This window comes from Thermobia domestica, chromosome 14 (genome assembly GCF_964235325.1).
Source record: "Thermobia domestica chromosome 14, izTheDome1.hap1.1, whole genome shotgun sequence".
Taxonomy (NCBI): Eukaryota; Metazoa; Arthropoda; class Insecta; order Zygentoma; family Lepismatidae; genus Thermobia; species Thermobia domestica.
The window spans coordinates 175,498,095-175,521,836 of NC_137467.1; the positions used below are offsets into that span (position 1 = coordinate 175,498,095).

Below are 23,742 nucleotides of genomic sequence, written 5' to 3' on the forward strand. Positions count from 1 at the left end.
TTCGACCGAGTGCCACCACAGGGAATTGAACCCGTAACCGTTCGCACTGAAACACATCGTGCCTAAAGTTGTTACAGGAAATTCTTATTTCTTATGGATGTTCTACAACGTTGCTCAGGCCCATAGTAAATGAAGAATGTTTGTAATATAAAAATGAAGTATATTTAAATGAACAATGCAAATACATTTTAAAACGAAATTAATTATTCACTGCGATACTCTGCAGTGCCTAGTTTCGAATTTATTTCTATACTGTGTTTAAGACAAACAATGAAAGGTGGAGCGAAACGTGGCATTCTCAAGCTCACGTAACGATAAGCGAAAGAAACACTGACCTTTCCTATGTACAAAACAATAATATCCAAGAGTTTTGTTCTCGAAAAGATGTTAAAGTTATCACTATAATTCACAGGAGTCTCAACCCACCGATGTTTAGTTTCCTGTACTGATAGTTATTTTGTTCAACTGTCTAGTTATTTACAAATGATATGCATACTAGTATTAGCAGCGTATAGAATTAAAAGATTCTTATTTGATCTCGGTGGGATGAAAGCATGAATTTCACAATAAGCTGTAGGTCTTTTCATAACAGCAAACGAACAACAGGAATGAACATGAATTGTACCTCAAATGTTGTGTACGGATTCGGGTTCAATCCCAGCTTCCGTCAAGTGAACTTTGCGATATACAAATACGTGTGTGCATGGGTAATCTTTATGTTTCTATTCCATAGAGTTTTCTCTTAACTTCTTATTCAAAGATCAACAAAATAAGTTATTTCTTATTTAAATATTTCATTCGGCATTCCTACTCTTTCGTTGTTTTAAAGTCACGTTCACATTTTATGTCTTATCTAATAACTCCCAAAATATAAAAGTAGGAACAAAATTCACAAATGCAGGGATTAAAGAAACTTGCTAGGAAGTTCTGAAGCTAAAATCTCAAAACACTATTACTCAGGTAAATTATTATTGCCAATGAATCGAGAAACTTCTCGGCACAAGAAGAGACAAGTCTCGAATCGACAAGTACATTTTCAAATACTAGTTCACGCAAGTTTTAGATCTCAAATAGTGTTTTAATGCTACGTGTTTTTATAAATTGATAAAAAATAATTGTACGAACGCGATGAATAACTTTTATCAAGGTGCTGAAACGTCAAAATACTATTACTTGAGTAATGTAGTATTGCCAACGAATCGAGAAACTTTTCGGTACGAAAAGAGATAAGTCTAAAATCGACAAGTACATTTTTCAAATTCGAAATGAAACAAAAACATTCGAGATTCGCAGTATTGTCAACGAAAAGAGACAAGTCTCAAATAGACAAGTACATTTTCAAATTCGAGATGATACAGAAACATCCGAGACTCATAGACAATACTAGTTCACTGAAGTTTTAGTCCTCAGACACTGTTTTAATGTCACATGTGGCATATATAAAAGCTTTAAATTGATATAGTAATTGCACGAACACGATGTATTTTCAAATTCAAGACAATACAGAAACTTTCGAGATTTATGAGCAATACTATATCACACATCCAGGACTTATGAGCAATACTAGTTCACCCAAGTTTTCGATGAGGAAGATGTCCACATTAAACAAAATTTACAGAAAAGTCCACAATGTTAAGGAATTGTGGTGATCTGACCACACCTAGAACACACCTTTTGATGTTATTTATTCAGTTTTGTTTCTGAATTTTAAATCCTCCGTGTGAGACAAATATTTGACACTTGCTAAACGTAGCACACACAGTCATTGCGCTGGTGCACCTACTTATTTTACCTGTAATGATATACGATATACGACAAGGAAACTGTAAGTAGAAAGACATAAGGTGTAAGGAATTAGTATATGGAAAATTTTGTTTTCATTTAAAATAAAATCCTCCTCGTGCGTTACACGCAAAACAAGTTTATATTGGTTATATGTAGGACTTATGTGTGACACACTTATTTCTTTGAACATTAGTGTTTCTGCAGAAAAAGAAAAGAAAGTACACCAACATGAATTTATATAAATTGTAATGTGCCAACGTGAAACTATATAGGTAGTCTAGGCGAGCAACATTTTCGAAGATTTACAGGTAAAACTCAATAGTTTGTTTGAAAAGACTGGTTAATTTTACAATGCCCGCTCCAACTTTTCGTTCTGTTTTACTACATGGTTTCCATAGTCTAAGTGCTTTTGTGCAGTATCGCCTGATCAATTTGAAAACTATAAAAGAGCACCAGAATGTACTGCATTCGGTTATATTTTGTTAGATTACAGTAAGTGACGTTTCACTATGTTAGAGGCATAAAAACTACTGCGAAACACAAATCGGCCTGTGCTAGGTGAGTACTACGAGCACGATTGCTATGTAACCCAGTCAGGGTAGGAGCGCAGCATTGGTTTCCTAGCGGAGCGAGTGGCTGCGTACGAAGCAGCAGCGAGCAGGCGCGTCAGCGACTGAGGGCATACGTGTTAGTAAGTGTAGTGACAACATGTGGGTTTTCGCGATCATAAAGTTCTTGGTAGTATTTGCCACGGTTTCATAGTAGAAATGACTCACTTGTCAACATGCAATACGGTTTCTGTATGCTATGCAGAAATACATTCCCGTTCAGTTTGAAGTGACTTGCCTTCAAAACTGTGGCTTGTAAACTTTTCCAATTCCCAGAAGAAAATCGTGTGCAACAGTTTCCAGCGGTTTCTTCGCCTTAAATATGTATTGAGCTAAATAGCTCTCGAAATGCTCTTCCTTCCTCCCTAACGACGGAATACTATCCTTCATATGTCCCCACCGGCTTTTTGTATTTTCTGAAGTAACGTTTGCTTGTCGCGTTTCGGTACAAATGTCCACTGCCCTTCCACACGCCTTTCTCTATTGTACTTTCTTTTTCCTATCTTGCTCTCGTCAATCTTTACTACTTCACCTGACCCGCCAAATTTGTGCTGTTCCGAAGTGCCCACTCCAGACAAATTTCCCTGCAGAAGCTGCGCCAGTCCACTACAGTGAGTGAATTACACTTCAGTTCATGTGCGATAAACTTCTGCCTATCTCGTTTCAATAAACACCACGAACAGTAACACAATCTTCAGAGGCAATTTACTTCCTTCAAAAGACGTGCCTTCCGTTGCAGCTTTCTGGCACTTACAGTGAATCTCTCGTGCCCTTTTACCACATTGAGAATAATATGATCCTTTCCCCTTTTTGATTTTCAACTGATTTCCACATTTACCACACACAGTTCGACTGTTCAACTTACCGTGTCTTTCGCAAAATTTCAATAATAGCCATTCGTTATTCTTATAAACTTCCCCATACCTAAGACGTAATATGTCAAAGCCTTGACATAAAGTCGCCATTTCCACACTGCCTTTCGCGCTACTATCTCATAAGAAGTATCTCTCCACTAAATAGCCCTTCCGCCTGCACTTACAGTGCCGTTTAGAAAAAAAAAAAAAAAAAAAACTTTACTTTTACTATTCCACTTACCTCAATCTCACTCATTCATCCTCACAAACTTAAATAAATTCTCCATTTGACCTGGTAAATTCCCTAAAATTGGTCCGGCAATACGGCACTTAACCCTAAGTAGTGATGGGCAGTGTGAATATTCCCTGCGGGAAAGAAAATAAAAAATGGGAATGATATCGATTTTTTCCCTGGCATATAAATTCCCGGGAAGCAGTTTATTTTTATTCCTTTATTGTGGAAATTATGAAGAACCATATGACTAATTACTTCATTTTCGTTTGTGATGATTTACTGTTAGGTTTTAAATAATCTGAATGTTTCCGACCTAAAAATTTCAAGCTAAAATTCGTTGATTGTACTTTATATAACTTTATATATGATTATTTTTTTTAAAGTTCCCCTCCAAATCACTTTTTAAAGTAATGTAGAAATTGTGTAGAAATAGAAATTAAGTACTATTAATACACCACAAAGTACCATTAGTAATAGACGTCGGCCTGTCTCCTGTCTCTGACTCGAATTTCTTAAGAGGTACTCTGGTTTCTCTTGTATGTTAATTAATGCATTTCGAAAAATATGTATGGAGAATGGTCGCGTGTAGGAATGGGTAAAGTTCTAGAAAACATGCCCCTCTTCTTATTTAGCTGTAATGGCCAAAAACAACAAGCCCTGCGGGGCTCTAACTCGCCTTCAGTCGCTAACCCTCCTTCGGCAATACCATGTGATTTAAATATTAAACTTAGTAAGTACTAAGCTGAAGGGTTCCAGAAGTACGTAATAAAATACAATATTTACGGGGGAAATGGAAATTTAGAAATACTTAGACCTAACATGTCCTAACCAAATCTAATCTAACATAAACTTACTTGAAATAACCTAAACTAACCTAATATTAACAGGAATATGCGAAATTCTATAATTTTTTCTGAAATTTTGCTCTTCTCCTACACTAACATTATCTAAACTAAACTAACCTAACCTAGCAGAAACTAACCCAATTTAACGTAATGTGCATAGAAACTACCGAAATTGTACCTGCTAAACATTGTCCGTAAGCTTTGGTGGAGAAAAACCAACTTAGCTACTAATATATATGGGATATCCTGTGCTCAAGAACTTTCCTGTGGCAATGTTACGTGCAAAACTATAAAAATAAGTCAGTATCTTGTAAATATTTTGAACATAACCGTATATGTGCAAATGTTGATAAAATAGTGAGACCCATGTCTTCTGGAAGTTACCCAACCTAATTTGTTTATAACATTTGCAAATTTAATATTTGTATAATATCAAGAGTAGAGTTAAATTTAGAAAATCCACTTACATATAAACTCAAGCTGTTTTCGCTATAAAAGTATGAGATTCACTATACCATTTTTTTCCGGATATTCACTTGCATAGAACATATTGTGAGTAAGTATATATTTATGTGTACTCCCTAAATATATTAAAATATTAATAAAAGTACATAATACCGTTCAAAATATACATTTTAAATAATCCTCTGGAGACAACAGTAATAATGTACTGTGATAGAAAAAAAAAAGAATTTAACTTGGAAATTATAATATATTAATATAATCCAATTTTATTTTTGATTCCACATAAATTACCAGAAAATTCCCATTTTTGGGAGTCTTCCCAGGGAACATTCACGAAAAATATCTTTCCGGGAATTTACCTATCACTAGTTATATGTAGTGATGGGAATAGGGGTTCCGGTAGCGGTAGAAACGGGTTAGAAGCCCCACAGGGGTTCGTTGGTTTCTCTTCTCGATATAAAATAAGCAAATTAAAGCCTTCCCTAAATTTTTATGGTCCCTGTAGAATATGTGGATCCGTATAATAAAACTGCACCCAACTTTTATGCAAACTCAGAAATCAGAAATTACACTCTGTAATGCTAGGAAAATGGGTCAATGCTTCCTTATCTTAAGCTAACCCGTTTGAAGCCCTACTCTTGTTATCGCTATCTTACTAGTGATGGGCAAATTCCCGGGAAAATGTTTTTCGGGAGTGAAAGATCCCCAGAAATCGAAATTTATGTACAATCATAAAGAAAATTACATTCTATTACTATATTATGGTTTCAAAGTTAAATTCGTTTTATTTTATCACACTATATTATTATTACTGTCTCCAGAGGATTCTTTAAAATGTATGCTCTGAACGGCATAATTGCTATTTTTTATATTTAGAGAGTATGCATAAATGTATATTTACTTACAATATGTGCTATGCAAGTAAATATATAGGAAAGTGGGTATAGCAAGTCAACATACTTTTACACCGCTAAACAGTTTAAATTCATATGTAATTGGATTTTCTAAACTTGACTCTACTACTGATTTTATAAACATAATAATTTTTTATATATTATAAACAAATTATTTTGAGTAACGCCGGAGACATGTCTCACCATTTTATCAACATTTCCGCATACACACTTATGTTCACAATATTTGCGAGACACTGATTTATCTTTAAAGGTGAGGTCTGCGCGGATTTAAAATATCACATCCCCAGCATCTTTATCTGCACCCGCAACCGCACATAACAAGGTAGAAAATATTTACAACTTACATCTTCTATAGTAGTTATGATTTCGAGAACATTTTTAAACACATTTTAAATAGTTCTCTCTTGTGGTTTCCTGAATCAAACGAAACAATACATTATCTCAGTTTCCTCGTAATCAAACACCAACTACGCTAAATATAATGCAGTATAAACCGTGCACATATAAAATCACACTAACATTTAATATGTATATTAGAAGGTTTAGTGCAAAAAATCCAACGAAACATAATGTTGTTCTCGCTATTATTTGCCCCAACGACAGCACATTTTTTTTTTTTTTAAATAGAATAGCTGTACTTGAGGAGTAGCAAAAGAGCCTGTCACTTGATTCTCTTTAAATCAGAAATGTCATTCAATCATGAAACGTCTGCTAAAATTATTGAGAAGAGCAAGTTGCAACTGTGTGTCAATTCTAGTCCTCTCATTATCATCGTTTCCTTTAGAATATTCGGCATAATCGTGGGACGTAAAACTCATATTTCATTTCATTTCTAGTCCTTTCTGCTGTCGCTGTGTCACAATGTTCAGACACACTTATATTTTGATTTTAGTTATTTTTCAACTTTTTTTTTAACTTTTAAGTCAAAACAAACGTTTCTTAGTGTTCTTTCCACCATCATCACAAATCTCATAGTGTTGTTTAATAGGGAAAAGATGTAGGAAACCATATCCGCTCGCAACATTTTACCCACTATACGCACAGAAATAAATACATATGCTGAGATATCCATTTTGATGCGGATACTCGCATTCGCGCAGACCTCTATTTATAATTTTGCACATAACATTGCCACTCGACTTTTCTTCCTTTCTATTTCTCGAAATTTCATTCGTTAATTCGTATGTGAGAGAAGCCCGAGATCCTCTTCAAAAATTCGACTCAGAGGCAGCAGACAGACCGATATGTATTACTAACGGTGGTTCGGGATGTATTAACACGTTCGCTGCGGCAGTGTAAATCTCATTTTGGATCTCAGTGCTATACGATTCAGCGTGTATTTCATTAAAGGTTAGCACGTGTGTGCTAGTAATGTTAAAAAACTGTACACACGAAAATAACGCAAATGCGCAGAAGTAATACAATGCATAGAATGTCGCCACAAAGAAATGAAGTATCGTACGATCCACCGGTAACTCGTGACGGACCGAATGTATCAATAACACATAATGTCTACATAATTTTTACATTGCTTCACAACCTGGTTTGTTCGCATTATTTGTAAATCAGTAATTTGCTACATTCTAATACAAATGGAATCTAAAAAGATCATATTATCACGTATATAAAGTAAAATGTACGAAATTTAATTTTTTTAACCTTAAAAATTATTTGAAACCTAGAATTATTTTATTTGAAATCATAATAAGTGAAAATAAAGTAACTAGTAATATGGTTCTTGTAATTTGGAAGATAAAGTAAAAAAGAAAATAAATTCGTTCCCGGAATTCGTATCCCAGCTAAGAAAACAGGAATATTCTATTTTTTTTTTATTATTTTCCTTCCCACTGGGAATATTCTCAGTGCCCATCGGTATATCTTTATTGTACCCTACTCAACTCTTATTATTCCTATTTAAGCCAGTCCTACTTAACGATGCGCAACTGATATGTGCATTGTAACGTTTAACCGAAAAACATGTGTAAGGTAGAAATATCTGCAGGTGACAGAATTAAATAGAAATAAGTACGTCTTTATTTTAGCTTTACAAGTGTAGGGTTATTAGTGTTAAGTCATTACAAGTGTTTTGCCGTAGTGATGGGAAGTGGGAATACTCCTGATGGGGAGGAAAATAAAAATTGGGAATGGAATATTCCCTGATTTTTCGCCTGGCATATAAATTACCGGTATTTCAATTTCTTCACCTTCTTTTCCAATTAATGAAAGCCGTATGAGTTATTAATTTATTTTCTTTTATTATAATTTACTTCTAGGTTTAAAATAATTTGGAGGTTGAAAAAAATGCGTTGACTATACGTTATATAACTAATAACATAAATTTTTAAAGTACCGTTTACATTTGAACTTAAAGTAGAAAGTGCTAATTTACAAACGATGGAAACGAACCAGTTAGTACTATAGAAATAGAGATGAAATACTATCTATACACCCTGAATCACCGTTAGTAATAGACGTTAGTCTCTCTCCTGTCTTTTACTCGAATTTCTGAATTGGGACTACTATTACACGTTTATTAACGAATGAACTTTCGGGAAATAGGTAGAAAGAAAAGCCGTGTATGGCAATGTTACGTGTAAGGTTATAACGTATGCGGAAATGTGTCAAATATTGTGTTAGCATGTTGCAAAAATTGTAAACATAAATATGTATGCGGAAATGTTGATAAAATGGTGAGACATGTGCCTTCTGACACTTAGTCAAAATAATTTGTTTATAAATTTAATAATTTAGTATGTTTATATTATTTGTAGAGTCACGTTTAGAAAATGCACTTACGTGCGAATTTAAACTGTTTAGCTATGTAAAAGTAGGTAGAGTTACTATGCCATATTTTCCACACATTTACTTGCATAGAACTAATTGTAAGTAAATATACCTTGATGCGTTCTCCCCAAGTATAGTAAAATATTAATAAAATAACAATACTGTTCAAAATGTACATTTAAAACTATCTTCAGTTGACGACAGTAATAATATATTGATTAAAAAAAACTAATTTAACTTTGAATTAATAATATAGTAATAGAATGCAGTTTTCATTATGATTGTACATAAATTCACAGAAAATCCCCATTTTTTGGAACCTTCCCGGGTGGAACCTTTTTTTGGAATCTTTTTGGAACCATCATTAGTTTTGCGACGGATAAGCTAAGTGAGTGCATATGAAAAATTACTCTGTGAAACCTTCTTTCCACCAGTGATGTATTTCTGTACAGTGTCCAGGTGTTGTATTTTGTGTTTATCGGAGGAGCATTACAGTTACGAAAATATGCCAAGTGCTTTTGAGACTTGTACCATTGCGAAAAGCCAATTCTTTCCGCTACCGTCGTTTACGCGAATACGCATAATCGCTGACGCGCAAACCCATGGGTTTCGTCTTGTCTGACTTGGTTACATAGTATTCGTGTGTTTACTGCCCACTTTGCAAAGGCTGGTTTGTATTTTTTTTTTTCTTTTGCTCTGTAGTTAATGCGTATTCCCAGAAGCCGTACTTAAACGCAAATCGTAAAAGAATTGTAATTTTTTCATCAATTACTTCTAAAGGCCTTCTTGAATTTCGTCAAGGCCGAGTGAGGTATTTTTATGTCCCGACTCGCAAATTTTTAGGGGACAAGCTCATAAAAATTTGGGAATGAATTATATTTTTGCAACAATAATTTCGAGTGGTACCTCAAAAGTAATCGTGCACCTTTAAATATTTTTATAACTAAGGTCAGTGCTTCACGAATAGTTTTCATATTAATAACATCCTCATTGTTCTCCAGAAAAGTTTATTGGGTAACAAGGCAGTATTCTACTTAAAATGATAGTAATTCACGAGTATGAGAACAGACGATTGTTAAAGATTAAGTTATTTCACGGTGTTCGTGTAAATAGTGAGCTCAATGAAGAAAGAAATCACTTTGCAAAAAACACAGAGAAACTTGTGAAATGCTGAAATTGACTAAAACCACTGAAACGTGTAGAATATCTCTGTATAGAAAGACACTACCGGTACTTTCGCTAAATTCCTCTTCCAAATTTAAGAACAGTAGACCGTCAGCCACATTTTGTCTTTTTGGCCGTAAAACAAAATGGACATCGGTGTCGGATAACAACAGCAGCTGCAGAGTTAGGAGGACTATTTGCACATTTCCTAGTAACTAAATTACAATCTATGAAATTCTGGGTATAATCTAAGCTTGCTAACTCAGTACAGTTATGAAGGAAACCGTTAGATAAATTTTGAATTCATACTTGCTTATACGTGATCGCAGTTTCCGTATGTTTTGCCTCTTTCTGTCTCCCTCTTTGTATGTGTGTGTGTGTGTGTGTTGTTTGATTAGCTGCATCAATGTTAATATGTCATTCGAGTAATTAATTGAAGCAATGATGAGTTCAGAAGATTTCTCCCTGAAAGTGAAAGAAATGCTACGACAGCACTGGTAATCAGTATTGACATCTATCGGAGAAATCCAGCTGGGAGACTTCTCCACTATAGCTGGAGGCATACACTGTCATACGGAGAGGAACTGCTATGATGGTTTAGGAAGGGATTGTCTTTCAATTATGATTGTCTGACTCAAACCTATATTTATAAAATAAGAGGAAAACAATATAATATTGCTTATTTGTAAACTAAAAGAATGTCACTTTTGTGCATGCAAATGAGGAAGTTAAAGGTTTAAATCGTAAAATCGTACTAGTATGAAGAAGCATTGATTTATTAATATAAATTTAGTTTAAAAATTTGGTTAGTTAAAAAGAATAATTAGTTCTCTCGTTCTTTGTACTTTACTTACTTTCAAATGAAATTGAATGCGTCGTTAGCATATATGTCAATAAGACTGCTCGGTGTTAACATTTGGTGATATTGAATTTGATGTTTTAAATTTGGAAACATCATTATATCGCAAAACGAAAATACCTTAAATGTGGATATCATTTCTATGAAATACTTCAGTTCAATATAATATACCATATACTTACGCTCGTAATACGTGTGATCCTTCGTTAGTTTAAAGTAGGTATGCACTAGACTATAAAAATATTAAGTGGTAGATTACATCCATATTTAAGAGTTTTGTGAATTCTGTGCGCTTTGCCTGTGTGCCGCCGGCGAGAAAGATTAGTTTTCTTCTTGTATATATAAGAAAAGTAGCACTGTAATCAAGTGAGAAATACCAGGAAAGGGAAAATATGGATAAAGATTAGATCAGCAAATTAAAATATCAAACAACAACAAAACTTAAGTAGAAATTCCTAACATTACATGTATTTAAGTAAAATTGAAAGGCTGGAGAGAACAAGCAAATCTATCTTTAAAATATTACAGTACGTCTTGAAAATGTCATCTATTTTTAAGTGGAAAATTTGTATAACATTGATTTCTATATTTAATTTAAGAAATACAACCTACTCTTGTAACAGATAAAATTTTATTGTTCGTGGTTTCTATCCTCGTGCTACACTAGCCCTACGTTGAAAATTCGCAAGTTTATATAAAAAGGAAAGAAGTGAATGCAAATATCTTATTCCGTAAAATATAATTATTTAGAACAAAAAATAACAACATAGCTGAAAAATAAGATAATGCTGCAATATACTTTATGTAAAGTAGAAGTGATTAGGGTTTGCTTTCAAAAGAGGAAGAGTAAAGAAAATCATTCGGATATAATCAAAGTTTCTACATTTTGTTGTGACTAATAGCAAAATTTCGGGTATTGTAACATACTCGCTACGGTACCATTTATATACCTAGTCATATGTCAAAGCATTTCACCTACTAATTTCATTTAAAGTGATATTTGCCGTTCACTTCTCCTGGCCCGCTCAAGAATAGTGTTAAAATAAATATATTTCTTACTACTTTCAGATTTGATTGTTGGCCTTGAACATTAAGTGCTAAAGGTTTCATATATCCAACGTGAACAGTTTATATGTTAGCAAGATGTCTTGTCGTGATTTCAACTCTGCTTATAGTGAAATTGAAATGAAGATAGAAAACGTTTCCATTAAAGCTGAACTGAAAACAGAAAACGAGTCCTTTGAAGAATGCAATTATAGACTATCTACTAGTAACACTAATGATGATAAAGATCCTCTTGCAATATGTTTGGAATGTAAGGAACGAGGAAATGAAAGGAAAGGAGTAAATTTGGCTTCAGAATTTAAGGAGGATGAAACAATAACAGATTGGAAACTAACCTCGAGAGCAGTATGTTTAGTTGAGCGTTTATCAACGGATGAAGTACTTGTAAACGCCAAACGTTTTCAGAATAACATGAATCCAAAACCCTCTGCTTTTACACACAACACGGAAGTTTCAAAGAGTCATATCCCTGGCAGTATTGGAGATAGGAACGATCAGGAAGAGGATGTGAAAGAAAACAATCGAGACGTATGTAGCAATGCTCAGACAAACAGGTACGTTTAAATGCATTTGTTTCATCAGAGTTTTTATATAAATATTTTTTAATGCTTGAAATACAGAATGAATTATTCTTTTCTTTTTCGTTCACCTTAAACTGAGTTAATGGAATCCGAAACGTTTAATTACATTGAAGAACGGAATCTAATGCTTAACTTTGTAAGAGGTAAGACAGTTCGAGATTGAAATAAATGTCCAAATGTAACGGTAAAATTGTATAAAGCTCCTTCACCAAACTTAGAGCATAAGGATTGAATACTGATACTCTTCTGTATTAGGAGCTCGTTCATAATACTTTTTAACAAGATTTAAACAATTATCAACTTTCATGACTACGTACTAGAAGTTTTCTGAATCACTAAGTGCAATAGGAAGTACGTTTATTTTCTGGGCAGAAAATTCGGTGATATATTTTCTGTTGTGGGAAACAATACCTCAAAGGCTTATCTATACCTTTATCTTCTCATTGAAAATATTGTCACGAAAGAAAATCTCGTATTTTTGAATTAGTACAAACATCTGAGAAAATAATGACAAATAGGGCTCACCTGAAATAAACATCGAGTTAGCTTTTAATAGTTACGTCACGGAAACATTTCACGTGTTGTGATTGTTCTAGTTGTTCTATAAATCATATAATCCAGGAACTTCTACTAGACAATCAGATAGTCATTTTTGTAAATAGTTTATTTTTAGTATGCTAGTATGCCTTAAGTAACTTCACTGGTAATGATTCTTTTCTTCGAATTTTTCTGATGACGGGAAGTGTCTTCGTATGGTCATCCAACCGGACAGAGTTTATAGATAAAAGGTCTTTTTTGCTACGTGTGTGTGTTATTTGCCGGCAAAATCTTTTGTCTTAACGTTTCGTCGATTCTTTGAACTCCGACCATGTTACGGGAAGCACGGGTAGAGTGATTAACTTCTGCACTTGGGGTGGGGTCTGGTTCCATTCCAAATCCTGGAAAGTGTGTTTTGTGATGTAGGAGTGTTCCCTTCTCTCCCGGTGTCCTGTGTCCACCATTTTCATGCATCTCATGCTCTACCTTAGCCTGTGTACATAATTGTGGGACGTTAAGCTTAAAAATGACCACGTTAAAAATAACTCTTGACCAGCTCTCAGGTCAAAAAAGCAGAATCTAAAAGGATTAAAGTTCGATTAGAATTTATGGGATCCGGTAGGATTAAACATAATGGAAATGTGCGAATCATTTATTTAGGTATTCTGTTCCTTCGGGTTTTACAATTGAATATTATGTTTTGATACTTCTCTCTATTTTGGTCAAAACAGCAATATCTTGTCCCCAACAAAGTATCGTCACATTACTACTTTAGGATGTTTTGCTTCGTGTTTAATGATGATTCCTTACATCACCATTTAATGAGAAACATTGTAAATGCTACTTTATAATTGTTTAATGGAATGGGAAGCAAGAATTCTATTAGGATAATCTATGTTGGGGTGTTCATTAAATTTTGGAGTTATCGGTGGTATTAAATTAAGTAACTCACTTTTATGTTATTTAAATTAAGGGTTGTGTTTTAAAGAACGTTTTGTTGAAGTATGATCTTTGAGAGAGAGTTATGCTGTTATTTGCTAGAAGTAGGTTAATGCTTAGTTAGATAACAGAATGTTTGTTTGTATATTATTGTACATAAGAAAAATGTTATTTTTGTGTTGCTCAAAATCATCAGATATATATAGCGATTTTCTGGAGACATTTTTTGTGTTAAAGATTACAGTATGAAGGAGTTTCCTTTGTTCGCGAGATATCGTAGCGTTTTTTTTTTTTTTTTTGTGTACCTTTGATCTTGCTTTATGTCTCTCTGTAAGTGGGATATTACCTTTTAATACAGTATAACAAAATCCTGAAATACTACGAATCACAGAAGAGTCTTCATTTGCCACTATAGCGTACTTAATTTAGGATTTGGTCAGCACAACATACGAAAAAGATCTCCACCTTTTACTCTTAGAGAATCAATAGATAGAACGAAGTAACACAGTTTAAAACTATCATTATAAAAAAAATAACTTTCTTTTATCTTGTTGGAACATAAATCTAATGATAAATGTCAAGAAATATATTTGTTTGAAAACTAATTTCATCTGGCGTATTCAGTTTTGAATCAACAAATAAATATCCATATTGTAACTGTTGCTTTGTTAAAACTTTCTTGAAACAATTTTTGATTCTCAGGATTTAGTTGATAACTCATATGTATAATTTGTTATTTATCTCTTGGATTTTTAAATAATACGAGAAAAGAAGAATTCAAGCTCATATCTCTGCTTCCTTTTTCCTGATATATGTTTTGTGTAATATATATATTACATTAAGATTTTTATGGTGAGAAGTCTTTGAGATATACTGTTTATTTTTATCCATATAACATGAACTTGAATATACAGTTGAGCATAGCGACCCCGAAAACTGGTTTTGTCACTAATATCGTTTATTTGGAAATATTGTTTTACATGTCTTCATATTTCACCCCGGTTGACCAACCTTCCTACCCGTCCTTAAGCACACATTATGAAGATAGCAGACAACAAACATAACTCTCGGTGCATCCGTCTGCCTCCCTGGCGTCACACGGGCAGACGGCCGGAAATAAATGCCGATTATTTTTATTTAGATAACGTGAACTTGAATTTACATTTAGGCTAAGCAAACCAAAACCTTGATTTGACACTAATATAGGCCGTTTAGGATTATTATTATTATTATTATTATACGTTTCGATAACCCATTCTCTATTAAGGAATGTTCGTTTACTCATGGGGATAAATTTGAAAGTAACGTGAAATCGAGTCACCCCCCCCCCCTTAGAAAAACGCTTTGTCTTGATTTGAGACCATTACGAAATTTTGATAACTTTCGATTCACTTATCTGGCCACAGACCACATACATACAGACAGAGAGGCACTTTTATTTTATTTTAAAGCACTTATTTGATATTATCATAACTAAACACAGAAACACATATCTTCGCTCATATTATTATTTTAACATAAAACATGTCACGATCTTTTCATCTCAGACATTTTCCTCACGACAGCTGAGAAAGAAAATTAAATACGAAACAACCCGCACACACAACAGATAATCTGTCATCTTATCTTTTTTCTTGACACTACACAACGTATGTATGTATGTACATATATACGTACATATGTCTTTTTTAACGCTGTATTCACTGTACAACGAAGAGCAGCTCAACCACATGCCAATCTTTTATTCGTTTGTTTATGTATGTGTTTTTTTTTTTTTTTTTTTTTGTAACGTTAAAATTCATTGTCATAACAAGTGCGAAAGGACTATAAGTAACACACTTTATTCTTTCTTGTCTCTCGAGCTGCTTTGTAGTTAATCGAAAATATAACAGTTTTAATGCTTCGGGCTTAATCATAGGGTGTGAAACTTAAATAATATCATTATTTATCTACATTTAATATTTCTAAGTTCTTTTTTACTTACCTATTTTAATAAAAACAGCAAGTGATAACAGATATTGAACTCACTGGAAGAAGAATCACTGAAAACATTCACACTCTATCACTTATCGATTACACTTCATTTTCCCAGTCTTTACAAGCTTCATCACACACACACGCGAATACCTTCTACAAAAACATGTCATAAGATGAATCGTGCCATTATTCTCTGAAAAGTATGAAATGAATTCTTTCTTATGTAATTCAGGCAATAAAGTGGCTTTGAAACATTTGTTAAAGCTTCCTTCAATTTTCAATCACGTCTTCAAATATACTTTGTTACACATTACCCACAATCATTTTCACGTATGACCTCAAGTCCATACTAACATCTTATTACGTATTCAAACTATTCGTTAACAAAAGCCTATCCAATGCTATCCTGAAAAATGACTTTGAATTTAACCATAGCAACATCAACTTTTTCTATCGGGACATGTTTCGAAAAATATCTCAACACGGCTTCAATGCTTTGACGTGGAACACAAGGCCACTGGGGACTTGAATATACGAATTCTCAGCCTACGTTGTCAAAACATAAAATGCTATGGAAAGCTTCGATCATTAGATATCTCAGCTTCAGTTCGTAGGCGACGCTGGGTGGAGTCCAAAATAACGAACTGTTCACTCAGGACCTGGGAAATGATAATAGTCATGTTTATCTTTTTTATGCAGGCGCCTCAGGGGAATATGACCAAAACTAAATTTTGATGCTGCTGCTGCTGCAGTTCTTCCAATAACAACTTTCGATCAAAGGACAAATTTCTTACAATCTGCTGGGAAGCTTCGATCATTGAATATCACAGCTTCAGTTCATACCCAACGATGGGCGGAATCCAAAATAACTACCCAATACACAAACTATTTACAGGGCAACGAACAATTTTCACAAGAAGACGAGGAAAGATAATGTTTCATGTTTTTATACAGGTACATAAGCGCTCGACACTATTAAATACACGCCTATACACACACACATACGCCTAGTAACACCCCAATTTTCACATCAATATTTTCCCACGCGGTGACCAGCCGTTCAAGAGCATGAATGATTCTTACCAACTACTAATATACTAGGGCAGTCCGGTTTAGGCGTGCAGGAAACGTTCTCAGGACGATCTTGAGGGTGAAAGGTCAAATCCAGCCATAAGCATATGATTCTACTCTTGCATATGAAGTTGTGAACCGTCTTCTGTCTTGTTTTAATCAATATCAGTGACGCAATATACCTACAGATAATTAATTTAGTAGTATTTCCTCAGCAGAGTATCTGCTCGCGAAGAACTTACTAGTTTGAACAATGAGAAATAATAACAGGTGTATAACCACAATAATGGCACTGTTCAAACAACAAGCCATTTGGTCATCCCAATTTACTTTTCTTCATCAGCACCATGCATAATGACTTCATGGATATATTTGTTTGATAACATTTCGGCAAGAGAAAAAGGTTCGCCTCTGATGCTTTTTACGAATATGCTGAATGTTGCAGTACTAAATTCGTTTATTTTTTTTTATTAATCATAATTCACAATGAAACGCGAAACTGCCCCATCCCAGAAAGATGTTCATCAAGAAACTTACATACGAACTGATACTGCCCTTAATGTTTGAGGAGAGCATCATCCTCTTGTATGAGGAAAACTGTAACAGATAATTTAGGAGCATGGAGGAACCCGTAGGCAGTAACTGTCCAACGACACCGGGAGTACCGAAGAGGAAGCGATGCCACCTATGTCCACAGTCAAGGGACAGAAAGAGAAAGGTACTGTGTTACAAATGTCAAAATGATGGTTGGTTGTCCGAATTTTGTGTAAGTATAAAACATAAGATATGAACACTTCAATGTTTGTAAATGGTTCTGCTTACTTATATTCCTTTGTGTAAAGTATGTACTAAGAGATGCATGTAAACGTGCATATATATATATATATATATATATATATATATATATATATATATATATTGTACAATATCAAATTTTAAAAACTCCGAAATTATTGAAAGTTTTAAACTTTTATGAAAACCTATGTAAGTAATTCAAGGCTGGCTTGAGTACAAAATCTTAACCGTCTGAATTGAATGAACTAAGTCAGGGTCGTTCCCAGGATTTAGTCCGCTTTATTGAAATAAGTGCAAAACGTAATTTTGTTCTATCAGAGATATGTGTGGAAATCCCAGATGACGCAGTTTTATATAAAAGGACACTGCATTCACTCCAGAAACACTTCAAGTCTATACTTCAGTTGTAGGTTTTCCATTAACCTAGAAATTACATACGCTACAAAAGAGAGGAGGTAGATAGCTACTTCGAGGTTTACTAAAGCTACTACAAGTATCGCAATGTATGTGCCTTTACATATTACCTTATTTGATAGTTTTAGATTCCTCGCTTCGTATCTCAGCTACAGCCTTTATACTCATTATATGAGAGAGAGTAAAATTAAAACTTCTTTATCACAGAATTATCAGTTTCCTATTTTCTTTAATCTATGTTTATCTCTCGCAACATTCTGAGAGAAATCTACTTAAGATTTAGATAGACGGCGACCCTACGACACAATATTAACTATTTTCACAGAATGACTATATATATATATATATATATATCACTTTGAAAGCCGGTGTGTTTGTTTTAAAACATACTCAGAAAACCAGCCATTTTTGGTGTTTTTCAATAAAGAATTAAAAAATATTCTACAGGTTAATATGTGTGCTTATTACACCACATGAAAGGTCAGTGCTTCCTCTACATTCACAAACAAACATTACAAGCATACATGCGTCGTAAGGCGAGCTATAGTGGTTTATCTTGGATATGATTTTCGATACAGGAAAAAAGTCCGTACCTAGCCTTGATATGATAAACACGGAAACATTCTGGCATGCAGAGACCCACAACACAATCAGGACAGATCCACGTTGTGTTCTTTCGCTTCCGTTTGCTATCATATACCTTTCCTACATCAAAACAGACCTTACAATATCTAGTGGGTCTCTCTTTTTTTGCAAAATGTCTCGCGGTCAATCTGTTGGTTCCAGTTGAGATTTGAGGAACTTGTTGAGCTTTGACACATGCTTTTTCAAGCAAAGCTTCCCCCATTTTCTGCAGAAAGTCTGCTAAATGCACATTGTTCTTCTCTTGTCTACTTCTAGCTTTCTTGTATAGTATCCATGCATTTCCTTCTGACATATTGAACAAGTGGAAGAATAGTTTCTTCCACCACTTCAGTTGCTTCCGATTGAAGGGGTAATACGCCACTAATTGATCACTTTGTCCACACCAACTTCGTTTATACTACGTTCGGTTTTATCATCCCTACAGGTCCGTTCTTTGATTTCACGGTAACTTCAGTGGATGTAGCTTGAAGTTCAGTTGAAAGCATCAAGACATTCCTTGTGTCTTTCCATTTCACACACAAAAGATGATCTTTACGCTGAAACACCATATCACCTTATTGTTCTCCCTTCCTGCCTACAACGGACTTCATTTTTGCCCACCAGGGTATAGCAGCATGCAGAGGTATCCCTACAGATTCTGCAAAATCATCTTGCACGTCTCGGGCATGCAATAAGGAATCCTATATAGTAACATTTGCTTGCACGTCCATAGCACGTGCATGGCCAGCTTGTCCAAAAGACCGTGCTCGTGCTATGCACGCGCATGGCGTTCAATGTGATATATGGTGAATGTCTAAGGTAAACATATTACATACGAGTAATACAAATAAAGAAAACATATGTTAAGTAATGAGCCGGTTGATTGATGTAGAAATGAAATAGAGGAATCGTTATAAAACTAAGTAATATATATATGGGGGGGGATAGGTGCGCACGTGTATGCAATGCTCAGTTTACTCATAATAATGCTGAAGTCGAGTAAGTACACGCTACATTTCTGTAAGTGAAATCACGAACTGTTAGAAAACGAAAAGAAAAATATATGGGATTTACATTTGTTTCTGTAGCGTTTCATACGCGGTGGGATCGTAAAAGTAAGCAGCGCCTCTCTGTGTTGAAACTCTCCAGCTAACTGAGTGTTTTCATCTTCGCTTGAAGCCGCTATGGCTCTTTGTTCCTTATTTCTAAAAGATCTTATTTGATAGCACAATACTATCAGCCTTTCGTTCTTCAGGACTTACCAGATGTTATACATGGGAACGCCTCTCCCTTAAATTGTAGTATCTCACACATATACCCACATATTTTTGCTGTACTTGCATAAAAACGTATGTTGTTCTTTCGTGTATCATATTATTTATCTCGTCTTTTTATTTACTTGTGTATTGATTTTGTTGCAGGTTCCGTATACATACTCTTTCCAGTTCAAGTTTGGGAAATGAGTTAGAAAATACAGGTGATAAAGATCATACGTGTCAAATCTGTCGAAAAGTATCTCTTGGAAAATCAAATTTAGAACAACATATATTAATTCATGCAGGTGATGAACCTTCCAATTGTCCAGAGTGCGGTATGGTATTTACTGGAAAATCTTCCCAGGGAATACAAATGTTAATACATATATGTGAAAAAAATCATAAATGTCTACAGCGCGGAGAAAAATTCGCTTTAACTTCAAGTGGAAGGAAAGACATTTTAACCCCGGTAGGGGAAAGAGCCCAGAAATGCAAGGGATGGTCGAAGCGATGTATCGAAAGGTCACAATTAGAGTCACTAATGTTAACAAATTTGGGTGTAAAACACCATAACTGCAAAGAGTGCGGTAAAACATTTTCTCAAAAGTCACATTTGGTGTCACACATCCTTACTCATTCAGGTGTAAAACCTTTCAAATGTAAAGAGTGCGGAAAAGGATTTACACAAAATGGACATTTGGTAACACACAAGTTAAGGCATTTAGGTGTTAAACCTCATACATGCGAGAAGTGCGGAAAAGGATTTACTCGTAGGTTTGAAATGAAAACATACATGTTAACACACCTACGTTTAAAACCTTACAAGTGCCTAGAGTGCGGTAAAGCATTTACTCTAAAGTCATATTTGGTATCACATATGTCAAGGCATTCTAGTGTTAAGCTTCACAAATGTGAAAAGTGCGGAAAAGCGTTTACTCAAAAGGGACATTTGTTAACGCACATGTTAAACCATTTAGGTGTGACACGTCATAATTGCGAAGAGTGTGGAAAAGGGTTTATAAGAAGGTTTGAACTGAAATCACACATGTTAACGCATTCAGGTGTGAAACCACATACATGCGAAGAGTGCGGAAAGGGATTTATTCGAAAGTTTGAGCTGAATTCACACTCATTAACACACTCAGGTTTAAAACGTTATATTTGTGAAAAGTGCGGAAAAGGATTTACTCGAAGATTTGAACTGAGAAAACACTTGCTGACGCACTCCGGTTACAAACCTCACAAATGCGAAGAGTGCGGAAAAGCATTTACGGAAACGTCAAACTTGAAATCACACATGATTAAGCATTCTGGTGTAAAGCCCTACCAATGTGGAGAGTGCGGTAGAGGATTTAAGCAAAAGGCAAATTTAAAAACACATATACAAACGCATTCAGTTGTGAAATTTCATAATTGCGAAGCGTGCGGAAAAGGATTTATACGAAGATCTCAACTGGACTTACACATGTTTAAACATCCCAAATGAGAAGAGTGCAGAGAAGGATTTATTTAATGATCACATTTGTTATTACTCATCATTCAGGTGATTAACCTTGCAAATGCCAAGACCGGAAAAGACTATGTACGTAACGTATAGTTTCATATTACAGATCTTAATGCATTCTGGTGTAAAGCCTCAGAAATGTCGTGATTCGGAAAAAAGAAGTTACTCGTAATTCATGGCTGACAATACACATGTTAATACATACAGTGGAAAAGCCAAACACCCTGAAGAATATTTGAAGGCTTTAAATCGAATGTCTTGTTTGGGAACACATGTTATAATATGCACGTCTAAAAACCTCACTACTGGCCAGTGTTACGGAGTTTACAAAAAATTTCAATACTGCAACTAACATGTTTACACATACAGAATAAAATTTTAAAGACCTGGACAGTGCGTGAAAGGGTATGCTCTAAGATCAAGATTTTCAGCACTCATGTTAACAGTTATCATTTAAAAACTCGTATGTGGAAGTAAGGAAAATGCTGAAAGGCATTGACCGACATTTCGGATTTAGCAACGCACATCGTTAAGCACAGAGGCGAAAAACCTCACAAATGGGGAGAACTCAAAAACAGAGTTGCTCTATAATCGTGGTTGTACCAGACTTGTTACCGTATGGATTATGAATACAATAAAATCAGTAAGAATTATGAAGATATAGATATATTTAATAGTTGTGAAAAGTTGTTCAAAAGAGTAATACTGCGTATTTTGTAAAAAAATCAAACTGTATTATTTTAACTCAGATTTTGTACTAAATTATGTAATTACGTGTTAATCAATTTTAAGTGTATTAACTTTAAAATTAAGTATTATATGTAGGCACTGTAATTGGGGAGTAATACCTGTTGTGTCGATGAATAAATAAATAAATAAAATTCTTTATGTAGGCAACTTGTTTGTGGCAGATAGGTATGCATATTAGACTGCGAAAACTCAGTGACAGAACTCGTCTCCGATGCGTCGTGTTCCTGGTTTGATTCCAGCACTGCTAGGTGGGCTGTGTTAGTAAACACGGTAGGTGTGTTTCCAGGTTATTCTCTCACTTTCATCATTAAACCTATTTCGCTCATTATCATCATAAGGTCTCCCTGAGCTTCGTAGGATAACTCGGACGTTAAATTCTAGCAGAAATTTCTGCCGTTAGGCTGAAGTAAACTGATAATTCTTGAATCTGAATTACCAAGAATTTAGTATAATGATGGAGGATTCGGAAGAATCTTAAGTAAACTCACGTCGATGAAATTAAACAACCTTGAGAATGTGGACAGTGAAAAAATAAGGGAAAATGTTCAACTGTCTGATGTAGAAGGAATAAATAACGCACTTAAAAGGCAAGTCTTCGTTGTCTTCGTAGAATTGTCTTGCGTTGAAATGAATATTTGAATGTTATATTTAGAACAATATAACTGTAGATGTTTATTTAATACAAATTCTATATGTACTAATAGTTAGATCTTTTTATGAGTTTTTTATTTTGTTTGTACCCTTCCTCTACTCCTTATCGTATTTGAGAACCCCGTTTGTGTGCTCCGTTTCTCGCTTTTGAGAAAAATATTTCTCAATCCTTTGAGCAACGTTTTTTTTAAAATTGGGATTGTATGTCTCATTTCCTCAAATGTTACTTTCTCAATTTAAAAAAAAATATAATTTTTCTGAAATTTGGGAAAGAATTTGTCCCATCCGAAATGAGATAATTCCTCGCATCTGAGACATTATTTCTCAAAATGATTTTAAAAATATAGAGATCTCACTTTTAAGAATATATAACTCGTTGCACAGGTAAGATTGGGATGTTCTGATATACGATAATTTTTTTTCTCAAATTTAAGAAGCCATTTTTAACAGCGTATGATAGTTTGGCACCGTGAAGCTCAGACATAAAATTTTAAAATTTAATATTCCACGATTATAAAATTTAGACTAAGGGAGAGGCATGATTGCGAATTAAATTATCATCTCACACCGAGAATTGAGCACTAGATTACGTCCACCATAGGCGCAGTCACTAGATCAGCGGAGAGGCTTTCCTGGATCTCAGAATACAATATTAATGTTAATACTTAAATCTAAGTAAGCCGAACACTGTAACTCTTTTAGTAAATCGCATTCAGTATGCACTGTAGAATGAATCAAGTCATCAAAACGAAACTTGTCTCCGAAACTTAAAAAACTTGGCAAGGTATAATGCAATGCGATTGGCTTTTATGATATTAAAATCATAATATCTTATATGCCTTCTATATTGTAATGGCCCCATGGTAGGGTATTTATTCCATTTTTTGAATCATCGATGCAACTCAATGCCAACTTATTTACTTCTATACTAAATATATCATGCTTATAAATTCTAACAAAATTCATCTTCTTAAAGTACTCCCGTTGATTGAACAAACAATCTTGATATTCTTAAAATGTCACTTCTCTATATACAACACTTTTTAAATACCTTTTTCTTTT

The 23,742-nt window shown here is 34.4% G+C and overlaps 1 protein-coding gene across 1 annotated transcript; it reads left to right on the forward strand.

The window, feature by feature from the left end:
• The first annotated feature begins 1,812 nt into the window (after positions 1-1,812).
• Positions 1,813-22,450, forward strand: LOC145670489 (uncharacterized). Its single transcript, XM_081739211.1, has 3 exons — positions 1,813-2,093; positions 11,585-12,135; positions 19,941-22,450. Exons 2-3 carry the CDS (start codon positions 11,660-11,662, stop codon positions 21,259-21,261), a joined length of 1,797 nt encoding a protein of 598 aa, XP_081595337.1. The 5' UTR covers positions 1,813-2,093; positions 11,585-11,659; the 3' UTR covers positions 21,262-22,450.
• The last annotated feature ends 1,292 nt before the right edge of the window (positions 22,451-23,742 follow it).